We start from the raw sequence: 19,276 nt of genomic DNA on the forward strand, positions 1-19,276 counted from the left end.
GTCGAAAGGGAACGGGTCGAGGTGCAGCGGCAGGACGGTAGACGACGAGAGACTCTTCCAAAGGTCCTTGAGCGTCCGTGGAGAGCTAGTGAGAGCGAGAGCTCGAAGTGCGAAGCGAGCGAGCCGACGAAAGGAGCACGGGCAGCGCACGGTCCTCGCCCCGCAGCCGGCTGTCGCGCGCGCCTCCCTCGCCTTGCCTGTTGGCGGGACGAGCGGAGCAGACCTCAGTGCCGCAGTGTCGACCTCGACGGCTCCCGTCGCACCTCATGTCGGGGCGGACGCCCGCGACGCCGTCGTCGTCGTCAACGAGCCGCGCTTCCTCCCTGTCGCACTGTCTTTCCTCTCGATGCCACTCTGCCTGTATCGTCTCTCGCGCTCTCTCTCTCACGATACCGAACACGGTGCCATTCAATCTCGGTCGCACTCGTGCTCAGTCGAAAGAGTTGCGACGGGCCTGCCGAGCAAGTCTACGAGAAAGAGGGGAGGAGGAAGAGGAAGGATGGGAGAGGGAGCGCTCGTCGTCGGTGCTACTCAGGCCGTCGGACGATGACGATGATGTCCGCGACGACGAGTCGGACGAGGGTGATGATGCTGACGACGAGGACGAGTGCTGCGACTCGTCGGAGCGAGTGAGCTCGCGCTCTCGCTCATAGTACCAGGCGAGGCCGCCGAGGAGAGCGACGACGGCAAGGAGGGAAATGACGACCCACCAGGACGTACTCGACGAGCTTGAGGCGGCGGCGCTCGTGCTGGCCTCGTCGTCGTTCGTCGCCGAGGAGGTCGACGTGCCCGGGCCGTGAGCGGTAGCCTGCGCCGACGTCGACGCCGCCTTGGTAGCCGCCACCTTGGTCGTCGCGACGTCGGTCGTCGAGCTCGCCTTGCTCGGACCAGAGCTCGAGGAGGAGGAACCGCCGAGGTCGAGGAAGTCGCTGTGGGCGCAGATTGTCAGAGACGGGCTCAGGTGTCTCGTCCGGCCGAGAGACAGGGAGTTAGAGGACGTACGAGGGCATGACGTCCGACGGAATGGCAAAGGCGCGGTAGTTGGCGTCCCAGATCTCGGTCGACTCGACAATTCGCGCGCCGTCGCCCGAGAGGAGGACCTTGCCGTCGGCGTCTTGAAGCGACTGTCGGGACGGGAGAGGCGATGGCGGGCGTGTTTGCGTGAGGGACGAAGAAGAGACGGCAAAGAGGAGGGGCGGAGGAAGGAGGAAGGAGAAGTCAGGGGGGGACCTTCTCAAGTCGAGAAGGACGAGAGCGCGAGCGTACCACGGCGGTGTCGCCAACGCCGAACGGCGCCATCAACAGGTTGACGCCTGGCTGGACGTTCTGAGCGTCGAGCGCCTTGCCACCGGCTGCGAGAGGGAGTGAGAGTGTGAGCGAAAGTTCGACTTTTGCCGCCGGCGTGGGTCACGGCGCCGCCCACCGACGACGTGAGGAGGGGAGGAATGGAATGGTGACGCACTTGTGAACACGAAGGAAGACGCCGTAGAGCCCTCGGGGATGAAGACGACCGCGTAGAGGTTGTCGTACAGGCCGTCGCAGCTCTTGCTCTTGGGGAGCGGGTCGTTGGTCGGCGTTGAGGCGGCGGGCGTGATGCGGTGAAACCAGAAGATGGCCGGCGACGTGATTGTCGGCGGTGAGCCGTTCTTGTTCTCGTAGTTCCAGTAGGCCGACATGAGGGCGAACGGGAAGTGGTCGCTCGGGCGGACGTACACGGCCGTGTCGACGGTGCCCTTGGGCGGGTCGGCGTTCTCGCGCACCGGCAGGACGTACGTAGACTCACCCCAGTCCGACAAAGTGATAAAATATAAGAAAGAAGGAGAGGAGGAGGAAGAAGAAGGAGAGGAGGAGGAAGAAGAAGAGGAGGAGGAGGAGAGGTCGATGAGGGAGCGGTACCGGGTCTGTGCGAGGGAAAGGTCAGCAGGTCGGTCCGCGCCGCCGGCGACGACATAAGGACACTCACGGGAAGGAGGAAGTGGCCCGAGATGTAGCAGTAGTTGGTCTCGGGGTCGTTCTGGTGGACCTGGAGGAGCAAGAGAGGCGTCAGGAGGCAGTTTCGAGGAACTCAACGACGAAGAGAACGACGAGCGCACCTGGAATGACGCGCCGACAGGTGCCCAGTAGTCGAGGCCACGCTCAGCCGCCTTTTCGGCCCACTGTTGAGCGAGGGAAAGAGTCAGGAGGGCGCGCGAGAGACGACTTGAGAAGGTGGACGTACACTCGCGTCGGCCTCTGCCGTCACGTTGTTCCTCGAGCCGACCTCGCCGTGCCCGAACCAGTTGGCGATGCCCGACATCTTGAGGTCGGCCGAGTCGGGGTCGGACAGGGGCGTGTTCGAGAGCCAGGTCGGGGCAAAGTAGAACTCGCTGCCGACGGCCTCGGCGGCGGCGTCGAGCACCTTGTTCCACAGGTCGTTCGACTCCTTGAAGGTCGAGACGCCGTCCATGAAGGTGCCCTGCTGGTTGCCACTGAAGGTCGTGAGGGCGGGCTTGCCGTCGATCCGGAGCCACTCGTCCTTGCCGGCGTAGCGCTTGAGGCGCTCGATGAGGAGGTCCGACGAGCCCTTGACGTTCCAGTGAAGCTGCAGGCGTCGTCGAGCGAGTGTCAGTGAGAGGCGCGAGGCGGGCTTAGGGGGCGAGAAAGAGAGGTCGAGGAAGGAACCGAGCGACGCACCATGTCGACCGAGAGCGTGATCTTGTACCCCTCCTTCTGCGCCGCCTCAAAGATCAAGTCGAGGTGCTCCTCCTCGTACGTGTCCTTGCCCGAGTTGACGGCCCACGCGTCGATGAGGACCGCCTTGCTGAGGCGCATGTCGGCGGCGTAGTCGTCGACCGTGTACCGCTGCGTCTCGCCGCCCATCCAGTGGCCGATGACGCTCTTGGCGTGGGCGTGTTGTACGGCGACCCAGACGAGAGGGAGGAGGTGGAGGAGGGAGCCGAGCATGGCTGCCGGAGCTGCTCGGGTCGAGGAGGAAGGCGAGGGAGGCGCGGTCGAGAGGGACCGAGTCGAGGAGGAGAGACCGGATGGCAGACGACGAGGGACGCTGCCAGAGGTCCTCGAGAGTCGGTGAAGAGAAAGAGAGAGAGAGAGCGGGCGACAAGCGAGCGCGAGAGGCGACGAGAGGGGTGCGGACGGCGCACGGTCCTCGCGCCTCCGCCGACGGACGGCGCACCGTTCCTTCTCCACCAGACCGGGTACAGACCGCATTCAGGACGAGGCCGATCGACGGGCGAGGCTGTGGCGAAGTCCGGGTGCCGAGAAGCGCAAGCCGAAGCGAGGGAGGTGCGCTCGACAGCCGGCAGCCGAGCGAGGAGCGTGCGCCCGGCCGAGCGTCGGCTCCGCACCGGCCGACGGCGCCGAGACGAGTCGGAAGCCGGTCCGAAGGCAGCTCCGTGGCAGCCAGAAGCGCGAGCGAGCGGAAGCGTCCGTGCGCGACGCAGGCTCGACCCCTCTCGCTCGCTCACCGCCGCGAGCGAACGACGGCGACCGCTCCAAGTTTCTATAGACGCCTCGAGACGTGCTCATCGATCTGCTCTACAGCTGGGCGGGCCGGTCATGCGTGCGCGTTCTTGTCGCGGAACTCGCGCATGAAGGCGACGAGCTTCTTTACGTCGTCGAGCGTGACGGCGTTGTAGATCGACGTGCGGATGCCTGCGGGTCCGCCACGAGTCAGTCTCGCGTCCGACGCAGGGGAAGAGAGGAGAGAGAGAGAACGAGGACGCACCGCCGACGCTGCGGTGTCCGTTGACGCCCTTGATCCCTCGCTCGCTCGCCTCCTTGACGAAGGCCTTCTCGAGCGGCTCGCCGCCCGTGGGCAGCCGGAACGTGACGTTCATGCGCGAGCGCGCCTCCTTGTCGGCCGTGCCGATGTAGAAGCCCTCGCTCGCGTCGAGCTCCGAGTAGACGAGGGCCGACTTTTGGTCGGCAAAGTCGGACAGGGGCGAGAGGGGCCGGGCGTCGGGAGACGAGAGGGGGAGAGGAGGCGACTCGAGGAGGGAGCGCAGGACGAGGGAACAGACGTAGATGGTAAAGGTTGGCGGCGTGCTGCGGGTCGGGGCGGACAAGGTCAGACGCGGGTCGTCGAGGTACGAGCGCTCGACGTGCGACGCGAGGGATGGACTCACTTGAACATAGAGTTGGTGTCGGCCATGTTCTTGTAGCTGAGCATGGACGGGACGCGGCCGGCGCCGTACTTGACCGCCTCGTCGAGATCGACTGCGGGAGGCGAGAAAGGACAGGGTCAGTCTCGCTCGTCGCGTGCCGTCTCGTCCCTCGAGAGTACGACGAGGGGGAAGAGGGACGTACCGAGGAGGTCGTCGCGGACGATGACGAGCGTGACGCCGGCCGGGCCGAGGTTCTTCTGGGCGCCGGCGTAGATGATGCCGTACTTGGACACGTCGACGGGGCGCGACAGGAAGTTGGACGACATGTCGGCGACGACAGGGATGGCCGGGTCAAACTTGTCGAACGGGAACGCCGAGTCCGAGTCGGGCGCGCCAAACTCGACGCCGTCGACCGTCTCGTTGTCGCAGTAGTAGATGAAGGCGGGCTTGCGGCTGTTTTCCTCGAGCTGCGGGACGTCCCACGCGTCGACGGGCGCGATCGAGGTGAACTTGTTGTCCTTGCCGTGCTTCTTGCCGTCAAAGACGGTGCGGGCCGTGACGCCCATGCGGGTGCCCTCCTCGGCGGCCTTCTTGGACCAGCTGCCCGTGACGGCGTACCAGCCCTCGACGTCGTCGTCGGCGGTGAGCTGGTGCTTTGTGCGGTACCACGCGGCGAGGTTGAGGACGGTGGCGGCAAACTGGGTCAAGCCGCCGCCTTGCATCCACAGGACGTGGTAGTTGTCGGGGATGTCGAGGAGCTGGCGCAGGTCCTTGTTGGCGTTGGCGACGACCTGGTCGAAGGCCGACGAGCGGTGCGAGATCTCGGCGATGCCCATGCCGGGCGTGTCGGGGTACGACAGGAGCGAGGCGGCAGCAGTCAAGAGGGCGGCGTCGGGAAGAGGGGACGGGCCGGCGTTCATGTTGATCTGCGAGGGGACTGGTGGGTCAGCGCACGGTCGAGGTAGGTCAAGACTCGGGCCCGGGCCCAAGCGAAGACGAGGGCGACAAGTCAAGATGAGGAGGGAGATGAGGCGAGATGGGGTGGAGGAAGAGGGGACGGACCGTGTTGGCGCGCTGTGCAAGCTGTTGAGAGAAGTCGGCCATGGCTGCAGAGCTGTCCAGGCTTTGAGCAGCTTGAGACGAGAGCGAGGATGGCGACCAAGATGAAGCGAGCCCTCGTCGTTCGCTCCTGCAACACCGCCTCTGTCCTGCCCTGTCCTGCCCGGCTAGCCAGAAGAGGCACGAGCACTCGAACGCTAGCCGCAACACCACCGACCCCAAACAGCGCCGCGCAACAAGCCCGCACCCCGTTCCTCCTCGTCGTCGCGTCGACCCCCGCATCTCGCTCGCTCGCTCGCCCTCTCGACGGCGACCACCATGGCCATCTCGGCCTTCTTCGTCCTCAACCTCAAGGGCGAGGTCCTCATCAGCCGCCTCTTCCGCCCCGACCTCAAGTCAGTCCCCTCGCTCCTCGTCCCCTCCCCCGCTCGGCCTCGTCGCGACCTCGGTCCTCGCCCTTTCTCAGCACCCGGGCCAGTGGACAATTGTCCGCCCGAGCCTCTCAGCTGACTCTCGCACCGCACGCAGACGCTCCATCTCGGACATCTTCCGCATTCACGTCGTCGCCTCCTCGACCCCACCAACCTCGCCCTTGATCACGCTCAGCAACACGACCTTCTTCCACGTGCGCCATGGCGGCCTCTGGCTCGTCGCAGTGTGCAAGCACGTGAGTCGCCCGTCGTCCTCACCTCGTGGGCGGGACGAGATGGGTCGACCGGCGTCCGCAGCTGGCGGTCGAGCGAGGAGCCTTGTCGCCCCGCGCTCGCCGCCTAGTTGTCGTTGATTTGCTCCCATCTATACGGTCGACTGACACGCGAGTGCACCCGCAGAACGCCAACGCCGCGCTCGTGTACGAGTTCACGTACCGGTTCATCAACCTCGGCCGGTCCTACTTCGGCAAGCTCGACGAGGAGAGCGTCAAGAACAACTTTGTGTGCGTCCCCTCTGCCTCTCTCTTATCGCCTCGAGTCGCGAGACTGACTCGACGCACACCTGCAGGTTGATCTACGAGCTCCTCGACGGTGCACACACGCCGTCCCTCACGTCGTCTCGCTCGAGCCGCACCCTGACGCACGGCCGTCCTCGCGCGCAGAGATCCTCGACTTTGGCTACCCGCAGAACTCGGAGTCGGACACGCTCAAGATGTACATCACGCAGGAGGGCGTCAAGTCGGAGCAGGCGGTCGTGCGTCCCCTACTCGTCCTCGCCCTGAGTCTCGTCACGCGAGATCCTGACCCGAAACCCTGCGCAACAGCGAGAAGAAGCGTCCAAGATCACGATCCAGGCGACGGGCGCCATCTCTTGGCGGCGCAACGACGTCAAGTACCGCAAGAACGAGGCCTTCGTCGACGTGATCGAGACGGTCAACCTCAGCATGAACTCGAAGGGTGCGTCCCTCTCTCATCTTGGTACGCTCGTGTGTGAGCAGCGTCACTGACGACCATCGTGCGCGCAGGGACGGTCTTGAGGGCAGACGTCGACGGGCAGATCTTGATGCGCGCCTACCTGAGCGGCACGCCAGAGTGCAAGTTCGGCCTCAACGACAAGCTCGTCATCGACAAACCGTGCGTTCTCGTGTCCGCTTCCGTCCTCGCCCTACCCGGCGCAACCACTAACCTCGCTTGCCCCCACCCTCTGCAGCGGCGACTTGGCGCGAGCCAAAGCACCTCTCGGCGGCCTCGAGACGAGCTCGGTCGAGCTCGACGACTGCCAGTTCCACCAGTGCGTCAAGCTCGGCAAGTTCGACTCGGACCGCACCATCTCGTTCATCCCGCCCGACGGCGAGTTCGAGCTCATGCGGTGCGTCCACCTCGCCCTCTCTGCGTCGCGCGCTCGCCTCTCTCGGCGCGAGTCCTGACGCTGACGGGTACGGGTCCTGACGCGCAGGTACCGCTCGACGTCCAACATCAACCTGCCGTTCCGGGTGCAGCCCATCGTCGAGGAGATTGGCAAGTCGCGCGTCGAGTACACGGTGCACGTCAAGGCCATGTTCCAGGCCAAGCTGAGCGCGACCAACGTCGTCATCAAGATCCCGACGCCGCTCAACGCGGCGAGCGTCGAGTGCAAGGTCGGCGTCGGCAAGGCAAAGTACGTCCCGGGCGAGAACGTCATCGTGTGGAAGTGCGTCCCCCATCTCTCTCTCCGCCGCCCTTCTCTCGCGCACGCACTCGTTTGCGACGTCGTACAGAGTCGTCCTGACAAAAGTCGGCGTCCCTCTCTGCGTGCGCAGGATCCCGCGCTTCCAGGGCGGCTCGGACGCGACCTTTACGGCCGAGGCGTCGCTGTCGCAGACGACGGTCCGCAAGGCGTGGTCGCGCCCGCCCATCTCGATCGACTTCCAGGTCCTCATGTTTACCGCGTCGGGCCTGCTCGTGCGGTTCCTCAAGGTGTTTGAGAAGGGCAACTACCAGAGCGTCAAGGTGCGTCCTCTCTTTCCCTCTCTCTCTTTCCCTCTCTCTCTTTCCCTCTCTCTCTTTCCCTCTTGCGTTTCTCGCCCCGTACTGACGATGTTTCTCGTCTCTTTGCAGTGGGTACGATGTGAGCTCGCGTCCTTCTCCCTCTCGCGTTCCCTGCGCTCGAGCCTCGCAGGGCAAATCGCTCACCTCGCCTTTCCCTCCTCGCGCCGCAGACCTCACAAAGGCCAACGGCTCGTACCTCATCCGAGTGCGTCTCGCTCTCTCTTTCTCCTCGAGCAGCATCGAGCTCACTCTCTCTCTCTCTCGGACCCGCAGATCTGAGCTCTCCTCGCGTCCCGCTCCGTGCCGTAGTCTGTGTACTAGTTGTGCCAACACTGCCCCCTCGTCGTCCCTCGCCCGCGCTATGTACAGCACCCTCTCCCGAGAGCTCGGGCCCCGTCACGGCTTGACGACACACACGACCCTCCCGACGCGCCCGTCCTCGAGCCGCACCTTGACCCCTCGCGGGTGGTCTCCCCTCGTCAACCGCTCGGCGACGACCCCCTCCTGCGTGACGCCCGTGCCTTGGTCCTGCTTGAGCGTGATACGGACGGGCGTGCCCGGCGTGAGGGCGCGGTGCGGGACGGGCTTCCACCCGGGCGGTTTCGAGGGGTCGTCGGTGCGGCGGGTGCGAGAGGAGGAGGAGGAGGGTGGAGGAGAGGGGGAGCGGCGAGCGGCGGCGGGTGGTGGGGCGAAGGCGGTCTCGAGGAGGGAGGCGGGCGTCCAGCTTGCGCCTTCCTGTTGCCCGGATGGAGGAGGACGAGGGGTCAGCGAGCTGGTTGGGCGCAGGGGGGAGGAGAAGGGAGCTCACCGAGAGGCACCAGTCTGCTGCAGCCTCGACCTCTCCGCCGTGCTCCCGCAGAGCGAACGCCGCCTTCTGCTTGTCGATGCCGAGCGCGAGGAGCGAGTTCAGAGCTGGGTCGGGCATGACGAGGCGGCCGAGAGGAGGACGAGTCGGGCGAGTGGGCGACGAGTCGAGCTGGCTGAAGGCGGTGTTGTGGCGCGGTATGGTGCTGGTACAGGCTCTCGGTGCGCTCGCCTCGATCGGACTGGCAGAAGGGAGGAAGGAAAGGTCGTCGTCGTTTCATCTCGTCGCTCCTCGCCTCGACGACCACCACCGCAGAAAGGGGCTTGTCGCTGACACTTACGATCCGCACGCCTTCCTGCCCGGGCTCAGGAGAGAGCCAGAGCAAGGGGAGCGCGCAGGAGATACGGAAAGCTTGTTGTGGCTCGCTCTGCGCGCCCGCCTTGAGCGAGCGCCGCGCCCCTCGCGAGAGAGGGGGCGACGCCCGCTTCCCGTGGTGCCGTCCCGCCTCGTGCTGCCCTGGCGGACGGCGCGGCGGGACGGTCGAGCGGCGGCGCGGCGTAAACTTGGAGAGAAGAGAGGGACGAGGTCGCGCGCGCTCTCGCTCGCGCGCTGAGAGAAAAAGCTGCGACTCGTCTGAGGGTCACGCTCGTCCGGTTGCATTGCAGGCGGGCCTACACGGGGCTATACAGAGAGAACGAAAGGCGCGCGCGACTGACCCGAGGCGGGAATGCCGCCGACCGCCGCTCCCGGGCCCCTCGTCGAGTCGCTGCGTCTGCGCTCGCTCGACGTTCCTCGCTCGGCGGTCGCCTGTCGCCCACCCAGAGAGCCGCACTCTCGCCATCGCTCGGCCCTGGCGATGAGGTGCCGGCCCTCGACGGCTTGTGCCGGACGAACCTCCTCTCGCTCGTCCTCCTCGAGCTCTTGCGCAGCGAGCGCACGCACGGAGACAGAGACAAAGAGACAAAGCAGACGGATGCGGGTTGATGACGATGGCGGGAGAATGACGAGGGGGCAGCTACCAAGGGAAGCAGAGACAAGGGAAGGTTCGAGGAGAAGAAGCGCAAGCAAGAAGCTGAGCCGCGCGTGGTGGGTGCCGTCTTGCGCCTTCTTGACGACGACGAGGTTGACGACGTGCACGTCGATGGACGCCTAGACGCCGTTCTCGAGGGCGGCGCTGGCGAAAGGGCCAGCGAGAGGCGGGTCGAGCGGCGCAGGTGGGTCGGCGGCGGCGAGCTCGTACCGGCTCTGGATCTGTGCGCGGACTCGACAAGGCTGAGTCAGGTCGACGAACAGGCGCTCAAAGAGCCGACAATGAGAGGAGGACGAGGCGACGCACCGTCTGGAGCAGCGTGAGGAACCACGGGACGGCCGCCTCGAGCTGCTCGAGCGCCTCGGGGTGGTCGTACAGCCGCAGGCGAGGCGGATACGTTGCGTCGCGCATCGCTCGAGCCATGAGGACCTGAATCTGCGGCGAGATGTCGTCGAGAGGCTGTGCGCGCGCCATGTCGCTGTCCGCAGTCAGTCGCTGCGCCCGAGAAGGGAGCCCGAGCCGACAGGGTAGGGCGAGAGGGGGGCGCACCTGCGAGAAGAGGTCCCACACGCCCTTGTGGCGCTCGCCGAGCTGCGGCTCGTCGTCGGCCGCACGCGTCTCGTCGTTGACGGGCACGCCGTCGCGCTCGCTCGCCTCGACGCACCGCCGCCGCGCCATCTTGCACACGGCCTCGAGCTTTTTGCGCTCGGCACGACGACGCTCCTTGTTCTGCGCGACGCGAGAGAGAGAAGGACGAGGGAGAGAGGGAGAGCGTCAGGGTCGGTCGAGGAGAGAGGGAAGGGGAGGAACGAGCCGGGCTCGTGGACGCACCTCCTCGGTGTCGTCCTCGTCGGCCAGGTCCTCGTGGCGCGAGCGCTTGCGGCTCGGGCGACTGGGCGACTGAGGCGTCGCGCCCGAGCCCGGCGGCGCCCTCGACTCGTCTGCGGCCCCCTCGTGCGCGTCGTCGACCTGCGCGCTCTGGCCCTCGGGACCCGCCGCCGCCGCCGCGGCCGTGCCCGACAGCGACTCGCCCCTGACGGCGCGCAGTACCTCGTTGAGCTCGTCGGGCTCGCTCTGCGCCGGCTGCGCCGCGCCGTCCCTCTCGCGCTCCTCGATCTCGCGCCGGCCCTTTTCGCGCTCGACCTCCTCGCGGTCGCGGTCGCGCCGGGCGAGCTCGTCGCGCTCGGTGTGCCTGCGCGCCTCGTCGGCGAGGTCGCGCTCGCGCTCGCGGACGGTGACGACGCGGCGCTCCTCGACGGCGAGCTCGCGCTCGAGCGTCGCGAGGTCGTTGGCCTCGCGCCAGTCGAGGACGGCGTCGGTCGTGTGGCGCACGCGCGCGACGAGGGCGTCGGTGCCGCCGACGGCCGTGACCCACACGCGGCGGCGGCCGGCGAGCAGGTTCGGGTGCTCGAGCGACACGGCGTGCAGGTCGGCCGCGAGGTCGAGGAGCGAGTTGACGAAGCGCAGCTCGAGGTGCGTGTACTGGGCGCGCAAGGGGGCGAACGTCTTGGGGCTGACGGACCGCGCGAGGTACAGGAGCGGGATCGACAGGTCGTTCGGGTCGAGCGGCGGATCGGCTGGGGCGGCGGCTGGGGCGGCGGCTGGGGCGGCGGCTGGGGCGGCGGCGGCTGGAGGCGCGACAGGCTCGGTCGAGCTGCGCGCCGAGGCGGGGGGCGGACCGTACCCGTTGGACGACGCGGCGTGTGGAGGAGGGGGAGGACGGGCGTAGTAGTCGTGCGCGGCGGGTGGAGGAGGCGGGCGGCCGTAGTAGTCGGCGTGAGGCGGGGCGTACGGGTCGCGCGGCGGCGGGTAGGCGGCGTACTGCGGACGTGCGTATGGGTCGTGCGGGTGCGGGGGCGGGTAGGCGCCGTAGCCCCTGGGCGGGTAGTGCGGCGGGTAGGCCGGTGCGTGAGGCGGCGGCGGCGCGGCGTACGGGTCGTGGTAGGCGTGCGGGTGCGGGTGAGTGGCGTAGTGTGCACGGTACGGGTCGTCGACGGGGTGGCCAGGGTAGTAGGGGGCGCGGTCGTCGTAGTGGTTGCGGCGCGAGGCGTAGGCGGCGGCGGTGGCCGGGTCATGGTCGTGCGGGTGCGGCTGGTCGCGGGCAGGGTCGCGCTCTTGCTCGTTGGGGACGGGTACGAGGGGCGGCGAGCCTTGCGGGCCTGCTGGCGGTGAGCGGTCGGGCTGGGTGTCGGAGGTGGGCGGCGGGAAGGACGAGTGGTGGCTCATGGTGCGCGCGAGCTCAAGCGGGGTGGCAGAGCGCACCCGGGGTACAAGGTGTGGCCGTGCTCTGTGTACCAGGCGAGCGTCGAGCGGGGTCGAGTGAAGGTGAGCGACCGTCGACAGAGATGAAGCTGGTTCGACCCTCTTGCTCTCCACCTCTCGCCTCTCGAGCACCTGCCAACTGCTCACATGGCTCGACAGGCTGCTACTGTCTCCGGCGTGTGGAAGAAGGACTCGGTCAAGGTCCGTCTCGCCCTCTCCTCGTCCTCATCTCTCCCCCCCCCCTCCCCCTCCACTCACCGTCCCGTCTCCCCCTCCAACAGGACGTCGCAGAGTCGCTCGGCATCGCCAACCTCCCAGACGACGTCGCACAAGCACTCGCAGGCGACGTCGAGTACCGCCTGTGGGAAATCATAGAGGTCCGTCCCCCCCGCTCCCCCTCCCAGCGACAACCACACCTGACCGCGCCCCTCCCCCTCGCCGACACAGGAGTCGATCAAGTTCATGCGCCACTCGCGCCGCACCCGCTTGAAAGTCGACGACGTCGACGAGGCCCTCAAGGTCCGCAACCTCGAGCCCCTGTGGGGGTTCGCCGCCTCGTCGCACCAGCCCTTCAAGAAGACCGTCACCGCGACCGGCACCGTCTACCACGTCGACGACGACGAGATCGACCTCAGCCGCGTCATCAAGACCGACGTGCCGCCCGTCCCGCGCGACATCAGCTTCACCGGCAAGCCCCTCGAACTCGCTCTCTCGCTCTCGATGCGCACGAGTCACTGACGAGCCTCTCTCCACGCGCAGCACATTGGCTCGCGATCGAGGGTGTGCAGCCCTTCATCAAGGAGAACCCGACCCCGCAAGGTGCGCTGCCCCCGTTCCCTCTCCTCTCTCGAGCGTCTGCCCTGACTCGCCGCTCCCCTCGGTCCCACAGAGCTCGCCAAGTACGCGCCAAAAGCGGCCACGACATCCCTCATCCCGACCGCATCGACCTCGTCCGGCGGTCCCGCGTCGGCCGTCACCCCGCTCGTCAAGCACGTCCTCTCGCGCGAGCTGCAGCTGTACTTTACCCGGCTCGTCGACGCGCTCGGATCCGACTCGGCGGCGTCGTCGTCGACGGCAGGCGGGGCAGCGGGAGCAGGGCAGGGCGAGACGAGCTCCGAAGTGAGGGAGGCGGCGCTCGGGAGCGTGCGCAACGACCCGGGCCTGCACCAGCTCGTGCCGTACTTGATCTCGTGGGGCGGCGAGCAGGTGCGTGCCTCACTCTCTCTCTGTCTCTCTTCCGTCTCTCCCGTTCCTCGCTAATTCAAGCTCCCTTCCACAGATCGCCAACCACCTGCACGACCTGCCGGCGCTGCAGCGCGCGCTCGACCTCTTCCACGCCATGCTCGAGAACCCGACCCTCTTTGTCGAGCCGTACCTCCACCAGCTCACTCCCCCAATCCTCACCTGCCTCCTCACGAGCGCGCTCCCGCCCGTCCCGAGCGGCACGTACCCGTCCCCACCGACGATCCGCACCCTCGCCGCCTCGCTCCTCCACCTCGTCCTCGAGCGTCACGCGTACGCCTACCCGTCGCTCCTCCCGCGCGTCACCAAGACGCTCCTGCGCGGCCTCGCCGGCGACGCGCGCGGGCTCGGCGGCCGCTGGGGCGCCGCGAGGGGCCTCGGCGGCGTCGTCGTTGGCGTCGGCGCCGAGCCGGCGCAGCAGCAGCATGGGGCGGGTGGTTCGGGCGCAATGGGCGGCGCCGGCGGGAACAAGGCGGTGAGGGAGTGGATCGGCGGCGGGCTCAAGGCGCTCGGCGAGATGATCGAGGGCGAGGAGGAGACGTACGACGGCGAGAGGGGCGAGCTCGTGCGCGAGGTCTTCGTGCGTCCTCGGCTCTCTTTTATCAGGACAGCTTCTGCCCTCGTCGCCATTCGGCTGCGAGGATGAAGCTGTACTTGTCCTCGAAGTAGCTGACACTCGTTGCCCCGTCCTCGCGCAGAACGTCCTCCGCGCCTCTCTCCTTCCGCAACCGCCCTCGTCCTCCACCGCCGCCTCCTCTCCCGCACCCTCACTCGACACCCTCGCCTCGCAGCACGGCGCCCTCTTTGCGTCCTACATCCGCGACCAGTGGAGCACGGGCGGCGGGCGCGAGGTGCACGAGGCGGTGACGGGGATCCAGGCTGCGCCCGAGGCCGAGGACGACGTCGAGGCGGACGAGGACGATGAGGGAGATGCTGAGGGCGACGACGACGACGACGACGACGAGCGGAGCGCGATGGAGGAGTGAGTCGCCGCTTCGAAGGAGCGAGCGCACTGCAACGACGTCTCTCTCGCTCGCGACTCTTGGGACACGGCGCGCTCGACGGCGCCAGAAAGCTGAGCAGGCTCTGCATTGCGAGGAGAGCGACGGGAGGGCGGGTTGAGCGCAGGATGCATGACGAGGCGAGCGACGCAGCAGAGTCGGCCAAGGCCGAGTTCACTCAACCCGGAGCCGCGCGTCGAGGTGGACGACGAGGGGAGGAAGCGAGGGCAGGGCTTGCTCGACGAGGAGGTGCGGCTGTCGAGAGCGTGGCTTGTGCAGTTCGAGAGCAGCGGAGGTTGAGAGAGGGAACCGTGCGGCGAGAGCGAGGGCGAGATCGGCCAAAAAGGCGACAGGCGCGGAGGAGAAGGGGGGCGCGTGGGTGTTGTCCTCCTCCTCCCTCTCTCTCGCTCCACCACCAGCGCCACAGCACCCACGCAGAGCTACAGCTTGTCGACTAGCTGCACCCACACCGCCACTCGCACCACCGCCCCGAGCCCCTCGTCTCGCCCGCCGTCCCCCCCAGGCGAACCCGGCTCTCGTCCTCCCCCTTCGATCTTGGTCGCCCAACTCGGCCACACCCTCTCTTCACGGCGCCACCTCTGCGCACCACCACCACCACCACCACCACCACACCAGCCCTTACCATGAAGGCCACCACCTTCCTCGCCGTCGCCGCCGCCCTCTCGCTCCCCCTCGTCGCTCAGGCCCACGGCCCCGACTCGGCCGCCCACTCGCGCCGGTTCAACCGCGTCCTGCGCGGGCCCGACGACGCCCCGGTCATCGACCTCGAGCTGAGCGACCCGGCCCACAAGGCCGACTTTGCCGTCCGCAACGCGAGCCTCGTCGCCCAGGGCGACTCGTCGTCCGACGGCCAAGAGCTCCACAGCCTGTCCAAGCGCGGCTACAACGGCAGGGCCACCTTCTTCGAGCCCGGCTTGGGAGCGTGCGGCACCTACAGCGGCGCGGGCGACTTTGTGCGTCCCGCCTCTCGCTCGCCGTCCTCGCGCGGCCGTTCGACCCTGGGTCGTCCGGTCGGGCGTGCTTGTTGTCGGCTTTCGGAACTCACACTCGCTCCGCGTCCTCTGCAGATGGTCGCCATGAACCAGGCCCAGTATGGGGACCTCGGCGCCGTCTCGTCGTGGTGCTTCCAGACCATCACCATCTCGTACGGTGCGTCGGCTCGTTCCTCCCTCTCGTCGTGCCGTCCTCCGTCGAGCAGCACTGACCCGAGCCCTCCTTCCGTCTCACAGGTGGCAAGACGGCCAACGTGCGCTCCTGCTCCTCGGTACCTCTCTCGCCTCCCTCGTGCTGACCCGCCCTCCCTCTCCCGCAACAGGCCCAGGTCCTCGACGCGTGCCCCGGCTGCCCTTACGGCGGCCTCGACATGTCGCCCGCCCTCTTCCGCCACTTTGCCGACGAGTCGGTCGGCGTCATCTACATGAGCTGGTCGGCTGGCGGCGGCGGCGGCGGCAACAACAACAACGACGACCAGAAGAAGAAGGAGGCGGCGGCAGCGGCTTCGTCCTCGTCGGCAGCAGCAGCATACGGTGCGTCTCGTCGTCTACATCGTGTCGGGCGCGCAGAGGAGCAGGCCCTGACCTTCCGTTCCCGTCCTTGCAGCTTCGTCCCAGTCGGCTGCCGCCGCATGGGCCTCGTCCTCGTCCTCGCGCGCCGCCGCATGGGCCTCGTCGTCGTCCCAGCGCACAACGCGTGGCTCGCGTCGTCCAGTTCGTCCGCCGCTGCCGCCGCCGCTTCGTCCGCGAGCGCCCAGAGCGCGGCGGCTCAGGCGGCTCAGGCCTCGCGCGCATCGGCCCAGTCGGCGGCGTCGGTCGCGTCGGCTGCGGCTGCTGCCCAGTCGTCGGACGCTGCGCTGTCGGCCGCCGCTGTGTCGGCTGCTTCGGTCGCGAGGTGCGTCCCTCTTTCCCAGAGTCGACGACCCGAGGGGGAACTTTACTCACGCCTTCTTGCCTGCCTCGCAGCGTCGCCTCTGCCGCCGCCGAGTCGGCTTCGGCCATCCCGAGCGCGACCATGTCGTCGTCCGCGAGCCTCGTGTCGGGCTCGGCCTCGGCCTCGGCGTCCAGCTCGGGCGGCGCCGTCGCGCCCGTCAACGTCGCGGCGCCGGCCATCCCTGCCGGCGCCGTCGGCGGCAACCTCGACAGCATCGCGCAGCTCGTCATTGCCATGGGCAACGTCGTCGCCGCCAAGGCCGCCAACGCCGAGTAATCGTCCCTCACCTTTCCGCAACCTTGTTCCGCCGCAAGCGCCCCCTCTCACGCCCCGCCCTTAACCTTAACGAGATACCCCCCTCCCCTTGTCCTCGCCCTGTCCCTATACCCCCTCTCCCCCTTTCCCCTCTTGTCCCCCTCGTCACGCCGTTGCCCTCCCGCGCGCGCTCGTTCGCAGCGCGGTCCGAGTTGCGCCGGCTCTTTCCCTCGTCTTGTTCTGCCCCTCCTGTGCCGCGATGTGTATGCAACGGTGAGCTCGTCCTTGCTCTCGTGAGCGCGAGCACCAGAGAACGAGAGGCCGCTCGAGCTGGCTGCCCCGACTTGGCCGCGAGGGCGACGTTCGCCTGTCTTCCTTCTCTCCCTCACCTCGTCTCGCCCCGCTCGCCGACGCTGGGCCCTGAGAAGCTTCAGAGCATCGAACACAGCTCTGCGCCCGCCCTCCTGCGCCGCCCGACCGCCCACGAGCCGTCCTCGTCCCTCATCTCCGCTCAGGCCCCGACCTCGTCCACCTCGCCCCGCCTCGTCACGGCTCCCGGCGGTCCTCGGCACGGTCGTACACGCCTTCAAGGGATCGGCTGCAGCGCGCCATACTCGGCCCGCGTCGTCTAGCAGGTGCGTCGCCTGCTTCCCTCGAGCTCTCGGTCGCGAGCGGGGCGGCTCCTGTTGCTCCCCTCGAAGGACCGTGTCGCTGACATGCATGCGGGCACAGCATACTCGACACTCGCACGAGCAGTCGCAGCACACTCACACGCCAGCTCGACCTGTGCACCTCGGTCATTCGCGCCTCTCGCCTGCACCCTCGCCGCCACTTCTTCCTCTCGCCATGTCGTTCAACCCTCGTCCTGAGCCCTACCGCTACGAGCAGCACCGTCCCGGCGGCTACGACCCGCACAACGCACTTCTGGCGCCCAAGCTCGAGCCGTCGGCCAGCCCTCGCCGGTTCAACTTCTCGCCCTCGTTCTCGCCGACCGACTATCCCGAACAGCTCGGCCTGTACAACCCGTGCGACCCCGGCTACTCGGCGTCGACGTCGGGTCCGTCGAGCTTCGAGTCGGGCGGGCACGACAACCGCGAGCGGCAGGCGGGCCCGAGCGGTCAGAACACGTCGTCGCAGCCCCAGCAGCCCCAGCAGCCCCAGCAGCACGGCCCGCCGCCCATGAGCATACGTGCTCGCAAGCATGGGGCCGGCAAGGCGAGGCCGAGGGGCGGCAAGGTCGAGCGCGCGCGGCGCGAGAACGCCCTCGCGCGCTCGCAGCAGCAGCAGCAGCAGCAGCAGCAGCAGCAGCAGCAGTAGCGCAACCAGCACGAGGACCACTTTGCGCCTCGCCAGCAGCAGCGCATGGTGCCCCTCGACGACCTCCTCGCCGAGCGCAAGGGTCGCCTCAGCGCCGAGCGGTGGGCGGGCGAGGCGGACGAGGCGCGCGACGAGGCGCTCAGGGCGCGCGACGAGGCGGTCAAGGCGCGCGAGAAGGCTGAGGAGGAGCTGAGCGAGCTGCAGGACGACCACGGCCGGCTCGTCAGGCTCGTGAGCGCGGTGTGGGGCGCGAGGGAGGGCCAGGCGTGAGCGAGGGAGAAGGAGGAGAAGCTGTCGCAGGAGGGTCAGTCGCTTGAACCGTCGTCTTTTCGTCTTCTCCGTACATGTAGATCGTCCCTCTCGTGCTCGTGTGTGCAATCATTCAATCCGTGTCTGTGAGAAGCGGCTTCGCCGAGCTCGTCGCTGTCGTTGCTCGGTCCGCCAGCTTCTCTGCTTCTCGCTCTCAGCCTCCCTCGGCCCTCGTCGCTCTCCGAACGAGTCATAGCCTTCTCGCTTCTCGCCGTCTACCAGGCCGCCGTCCCTCCCGCACGCACCGCCCTTGCGACGCCCTCGTCGCCGCGCCGCCGAGCCAAACTCACTCGCCCTCCTCGCCATCGCCCCATGTCGCACGAGTACTCGCCCGCCCTCCGCACCATCGCTCTCACCCACCCAACGCCCGCCGAGCGCTACTGGCAAGCCTGCGCCCTCGTCGCCGAGCAGCACACGGCGCAGTGGCACGCGGCGTACACCTCGGCCGCCGACCGCGCTCAAGTCGCCGAGCGGGCACACGCCCGAGAGCGGGAACGCACGCGCGACGCGATCAAGTACGTCGAGACGGGCACCGCGATCGGGCAGAAGATGAAGGAGGCGCAGCGGCGCAAGGAGGAGGTCGAGAGGGAGCTTGCGATGACGAGGAACGCGCTCGTGGACGAAATGAGGAGGAACAGCGAGTTGCGGCGGCGCGTCGAGGAGCTCGAGGGAGAGAAGGAGGTGACACAGGAGGCGGTCGGACACGCGCTGGGGCTCGTCGAGGCGGCACTGGCTCGCAGGAAGGCGAGGTCCGAGGAGCATGCGAGGGAGGGTTTGTGAGGTGGGCTTGCTGCAACGTCGCACGGGGCCGAAGAATGTCGAGCTTGCGACTGTGAGCGAGAGAGAAAGCGAGCGCGAGTGTCCTCGAGCCAAGCCGGTCGAGAGCCGTCGCCAACCTCGCGAGCTGACCTTCTCAAGTACGGCTCGGAGCCGAGCAGCCCGCCCTGGCGCCGAGAAAGCCTCGCGGCGACAGCAGACGTCCTACAGAGGACGTACTCGACGAAGCAAGTCGGTCGGCGCTAATGCCGACCGTCGAGAGTCGCCGACGTCTTCCCGCTCCTGCTCGAGCGTCTCGTCGTCCCCTGAGCTTTCCTCTGCGACGAATACGGCCCAGGTTGCTCTCGAAGCACAGTCAAAGACGTGTGTACACTGTTGGTTGCAAGCGGCGGCCCCCCTCGACACAAACTCGCCGTACAAGGCTCCTCGAGGCTCAAACGATGTCGCCGACGTTGATGGCTGAGGACGAGTCAGCAAGGACGTGGATGCGAGGCAGAAGGCGGACTTACGCATTTCGTCAATCTGAGTAGCGTAGTGTTGCTCCAGGTCCCTTAAAATCTATGCGGAATGCGTGTAGCGGCGTCAGTAGAGCGTCCGGGAGGAGTGGGAGGACGAAACGAGCGCTGCGGGCTCACCTTGATGTCCTCGTTGGTCGCGAACTGCACGACGCATGTGTCAGGACCGTGCACACACGCAGGAGGCACAGAGAG

At 67.7% G+C, this 19,276-nt stretch overlaps 10 protein-coding genes across 10 annotated transcripts in view; 5 read left to right on the top strand and 5 right to left on the bottom strand.

Annotated features, from left to right (window-relative positions):
• Nucleotides 1–527: 527 nt before the first annotated feature.
• On the bottom strand, nt 528–2,943 carry RHOBADRAFT_43325 (glycoside hydrolase family 71 protein; the record flags this gene model as incomplete). Its single annotated transcript, XM_018414206.1, has 9 exons — nt 528–610; nt 721–929; nt 1,003–1,124; nt 1,267–1,352; nt 1,463–1,901; nt 1,964–2,023; nt 2,094–2,156; nt 2,219–2,581; nt 2,674–2,943. The coding sequence occupies 9 exons, from the start codon at nt 2,941–2,943 to the stop codon at nt 528–530; spliced, it is 1,695 nt and encodes a 564-aa protein (XP_018271944.1).
• Nucleotides 2,944–3,478: 535 nt separating this feature from the next.
• Nucleotides 3,479–5,256, bottom strand: RHOBADRAFT_52909 (uncharacterized protein). The gene is made up of 5 exons (XM_018416570.1): nt 5,166–5,256; nt 4,306–5,029; nt 4,125–4,215; nt 3,725–4,044; nt 3,479–3,651 (listed from the first exon to the last, which is right to left on the bottom strand). Exons 1-5 carry the CDS (start codon nt 5,205–5,207, stop codon nt 3,554–3,556), a joined length of 1,275 nt encoding a protein of 424 aa, XP_018271945.1. The 5' UTR covers nt 5,208–5,256; the 3' UTR covers nt 3,479–3,553.
• A 54-nt stretch (nt 5,257–5,310) lies between these two features.
• Nucleotides 5,311–8,069, top strand: RHOBADRAFT_64849 (uncharacterized protein). The gene is made up of 13 exons (XM_018418595.1): nt 5,311–5,557; nt 5,691–5,829; nt 5,993–6,096; nt 6,162–6,184; nt 6,256–6,347; nt 6,418–6,550; nt 6,619–6,727; nt 6,804–6,962; nt 7,050–7,283; nt 7,393–7,582; nt 7,691–7,700; nt 7,792–7,826; nt 7,895–8,069. The coding sequence occupies exons 1-13, from the start codon at nt 5,481–5,483 to the stop codon at nt 7,898–7,900; spliced, it is 1,311 nt and encodes a 436-aa protein (XP_018271946.1). The 5' UTR covers nt 5,311–5,480; the 3' UTR covers nt 7,901–8,069.
• On the bottom strand, nt 8,018–8,546 carry RHOBADRAFT_43328 (uncharacterized protein; the record flags this gene model as incomplete). Its single annotated transcript, XM_018414207.1, has 2 exons — nt 8,018–8,356; nt 8,430–8,546. The coding sequence occupies 2 exons, from the start codon at nt 8,544–8,546 to the stop codon at nt 8,018–8,020; spliced, it is 456 nt and encodes a 151-aa protein (XP_018271947.1).
• Nucleotides 8,547–9,185: 639 nt separating this feature from the next.
• Nucleotides 9,186–10,585, bottom strand: RHOBADRAFT_66299 (uncharacterized protein; the record flags this gene model as incomplete). Its single annotated transcript, XM_018418928.1, has 4 exons — nt 9,186–9,677; nt 9,763–9,915; nt 10,006–10,185; nt 10,288–10,585. Coding segments are annotated over 4 exons (1,121 nt in total), but the record flags the coding sequence as incomplete, so codon positions are not given.
• Nucleotides 10,586–11,864: 1,279 nt separating this feature from the next.
• On the top strand, nt 11,865–13,998 carry RHOBADRAFT_35674 (uncharacterized protein; the record flags this gene model as incomplete). Its single annotated transcript, XM_018413293.1, has 8 exons — nt 11,865–11,919; nt 12,000–12,095; nt 12,166–12,448; nt 12,478–12,537; nt 12,608–12,782; nt 12,831–12,924; nt 12,998–13,540; nt 13,659–13,998. Coding segments are annotated over 8 exons (1,594 nt in total), but the record flags the coding sequence as incomplete, so codon positions are not given.
• A 607-nt stretch (nt 13,999–14,605) lies between these two features.
• On the top strand, nt 14,606–16,235 carry RHOBADRAFT_52914 (uncharacterized protein; the record flags this gene model as incomplete). The annotated part of the gene is made up of 6 exons (XM_018416571.1): nt 14,606–14,935; nt 15,050–15,131; nt 15,212–15,228; nt 15,298–15,508; nt 15,593–15,869; nt 15,941–16,235. Coding segments are annotated over 6 exons (1,211 nt in total), but the record flags the coding sequence as incomplete, so codon positions are not given.
• Nucleotides 16,236–17,009: 774 nt separating this feature from the next.
• RHOBADRAFT_43332 (uncharacterized protein) lies at nt 17,010–17,480 on the top strand (the record flags this gene model as incomplete). Its single annotated transcript, XM_018414208.1, has 1 exon — nt 17,010–17,480. One exon carries the CDS (start codon nt 17,010–17,012, stop codon nt 17,478–17,480), a length of 471 nt encoding a protein of 156 aa, XP_018271951.1.
• RHOBADRAFT_52916 (uncharacterized protein) lies at nt 17,056–18,812 on the top strand (the record flags this gene model as incomplete). The annotated part of the gene is made up of 3 exons (XM_018416572.1): nt 17,056–17,746; nt 17,948–18,368; nt 18,777–18,812. The coding sequence occupies exons 1-3, from the start codon at nt 17,526–17,528 to the stop codon at nt 18,810–18,812; spliced, it is 678 nt and encodes a 225-aa protein (XP_018271952.1). The 5' UTR covers nt 17,056–17,525.
• Nucleotides 18,813–18,926: 114 nt separating this feature from the next.
• RHOBADRAFT_64851 (uncharacterized protein) overlaps nt 18,927–19,276 on the bottom strand; it is a 79,916-nt gene continuing 79,566 nt past the window's right edge. Inside the window, exons 15-17 of the mRNA XM_018418596.1 lie at nt 19,202–19,225; nt 19,076–19,124; nt 18,927–19,025 (exon numbers count right to left, since the gene is read on the bottom strand). Coding sequence (XP_018271953.1) covers nt 19,000–19,025; nt 19,076–19,124; nt 19,202–19,225 — 99 coding nt within the window. The 3' untranslated portion in view covers nt 18,927–18,999. The remainder of the gene's footprint in view (nt 19,026–19,075; nt 19,125–19,201; nt 19,226–19,276) is intronic.

This window comes from Rhodotorula graminis (assembly GCF_001329695.1).
Source record: "Rhodotorula graminis WP1 unplaced genomic scaffold RHOBAscaffold_5, whole genome shotgun sequence".
Lineage (NCBI taxonomy): Eukaryota > Fungi > Basidiomycota > Microbotryomycetes > Sporidiobolales > Sporidiobolaceae > Rhodotorula > Rhodotorula graminis.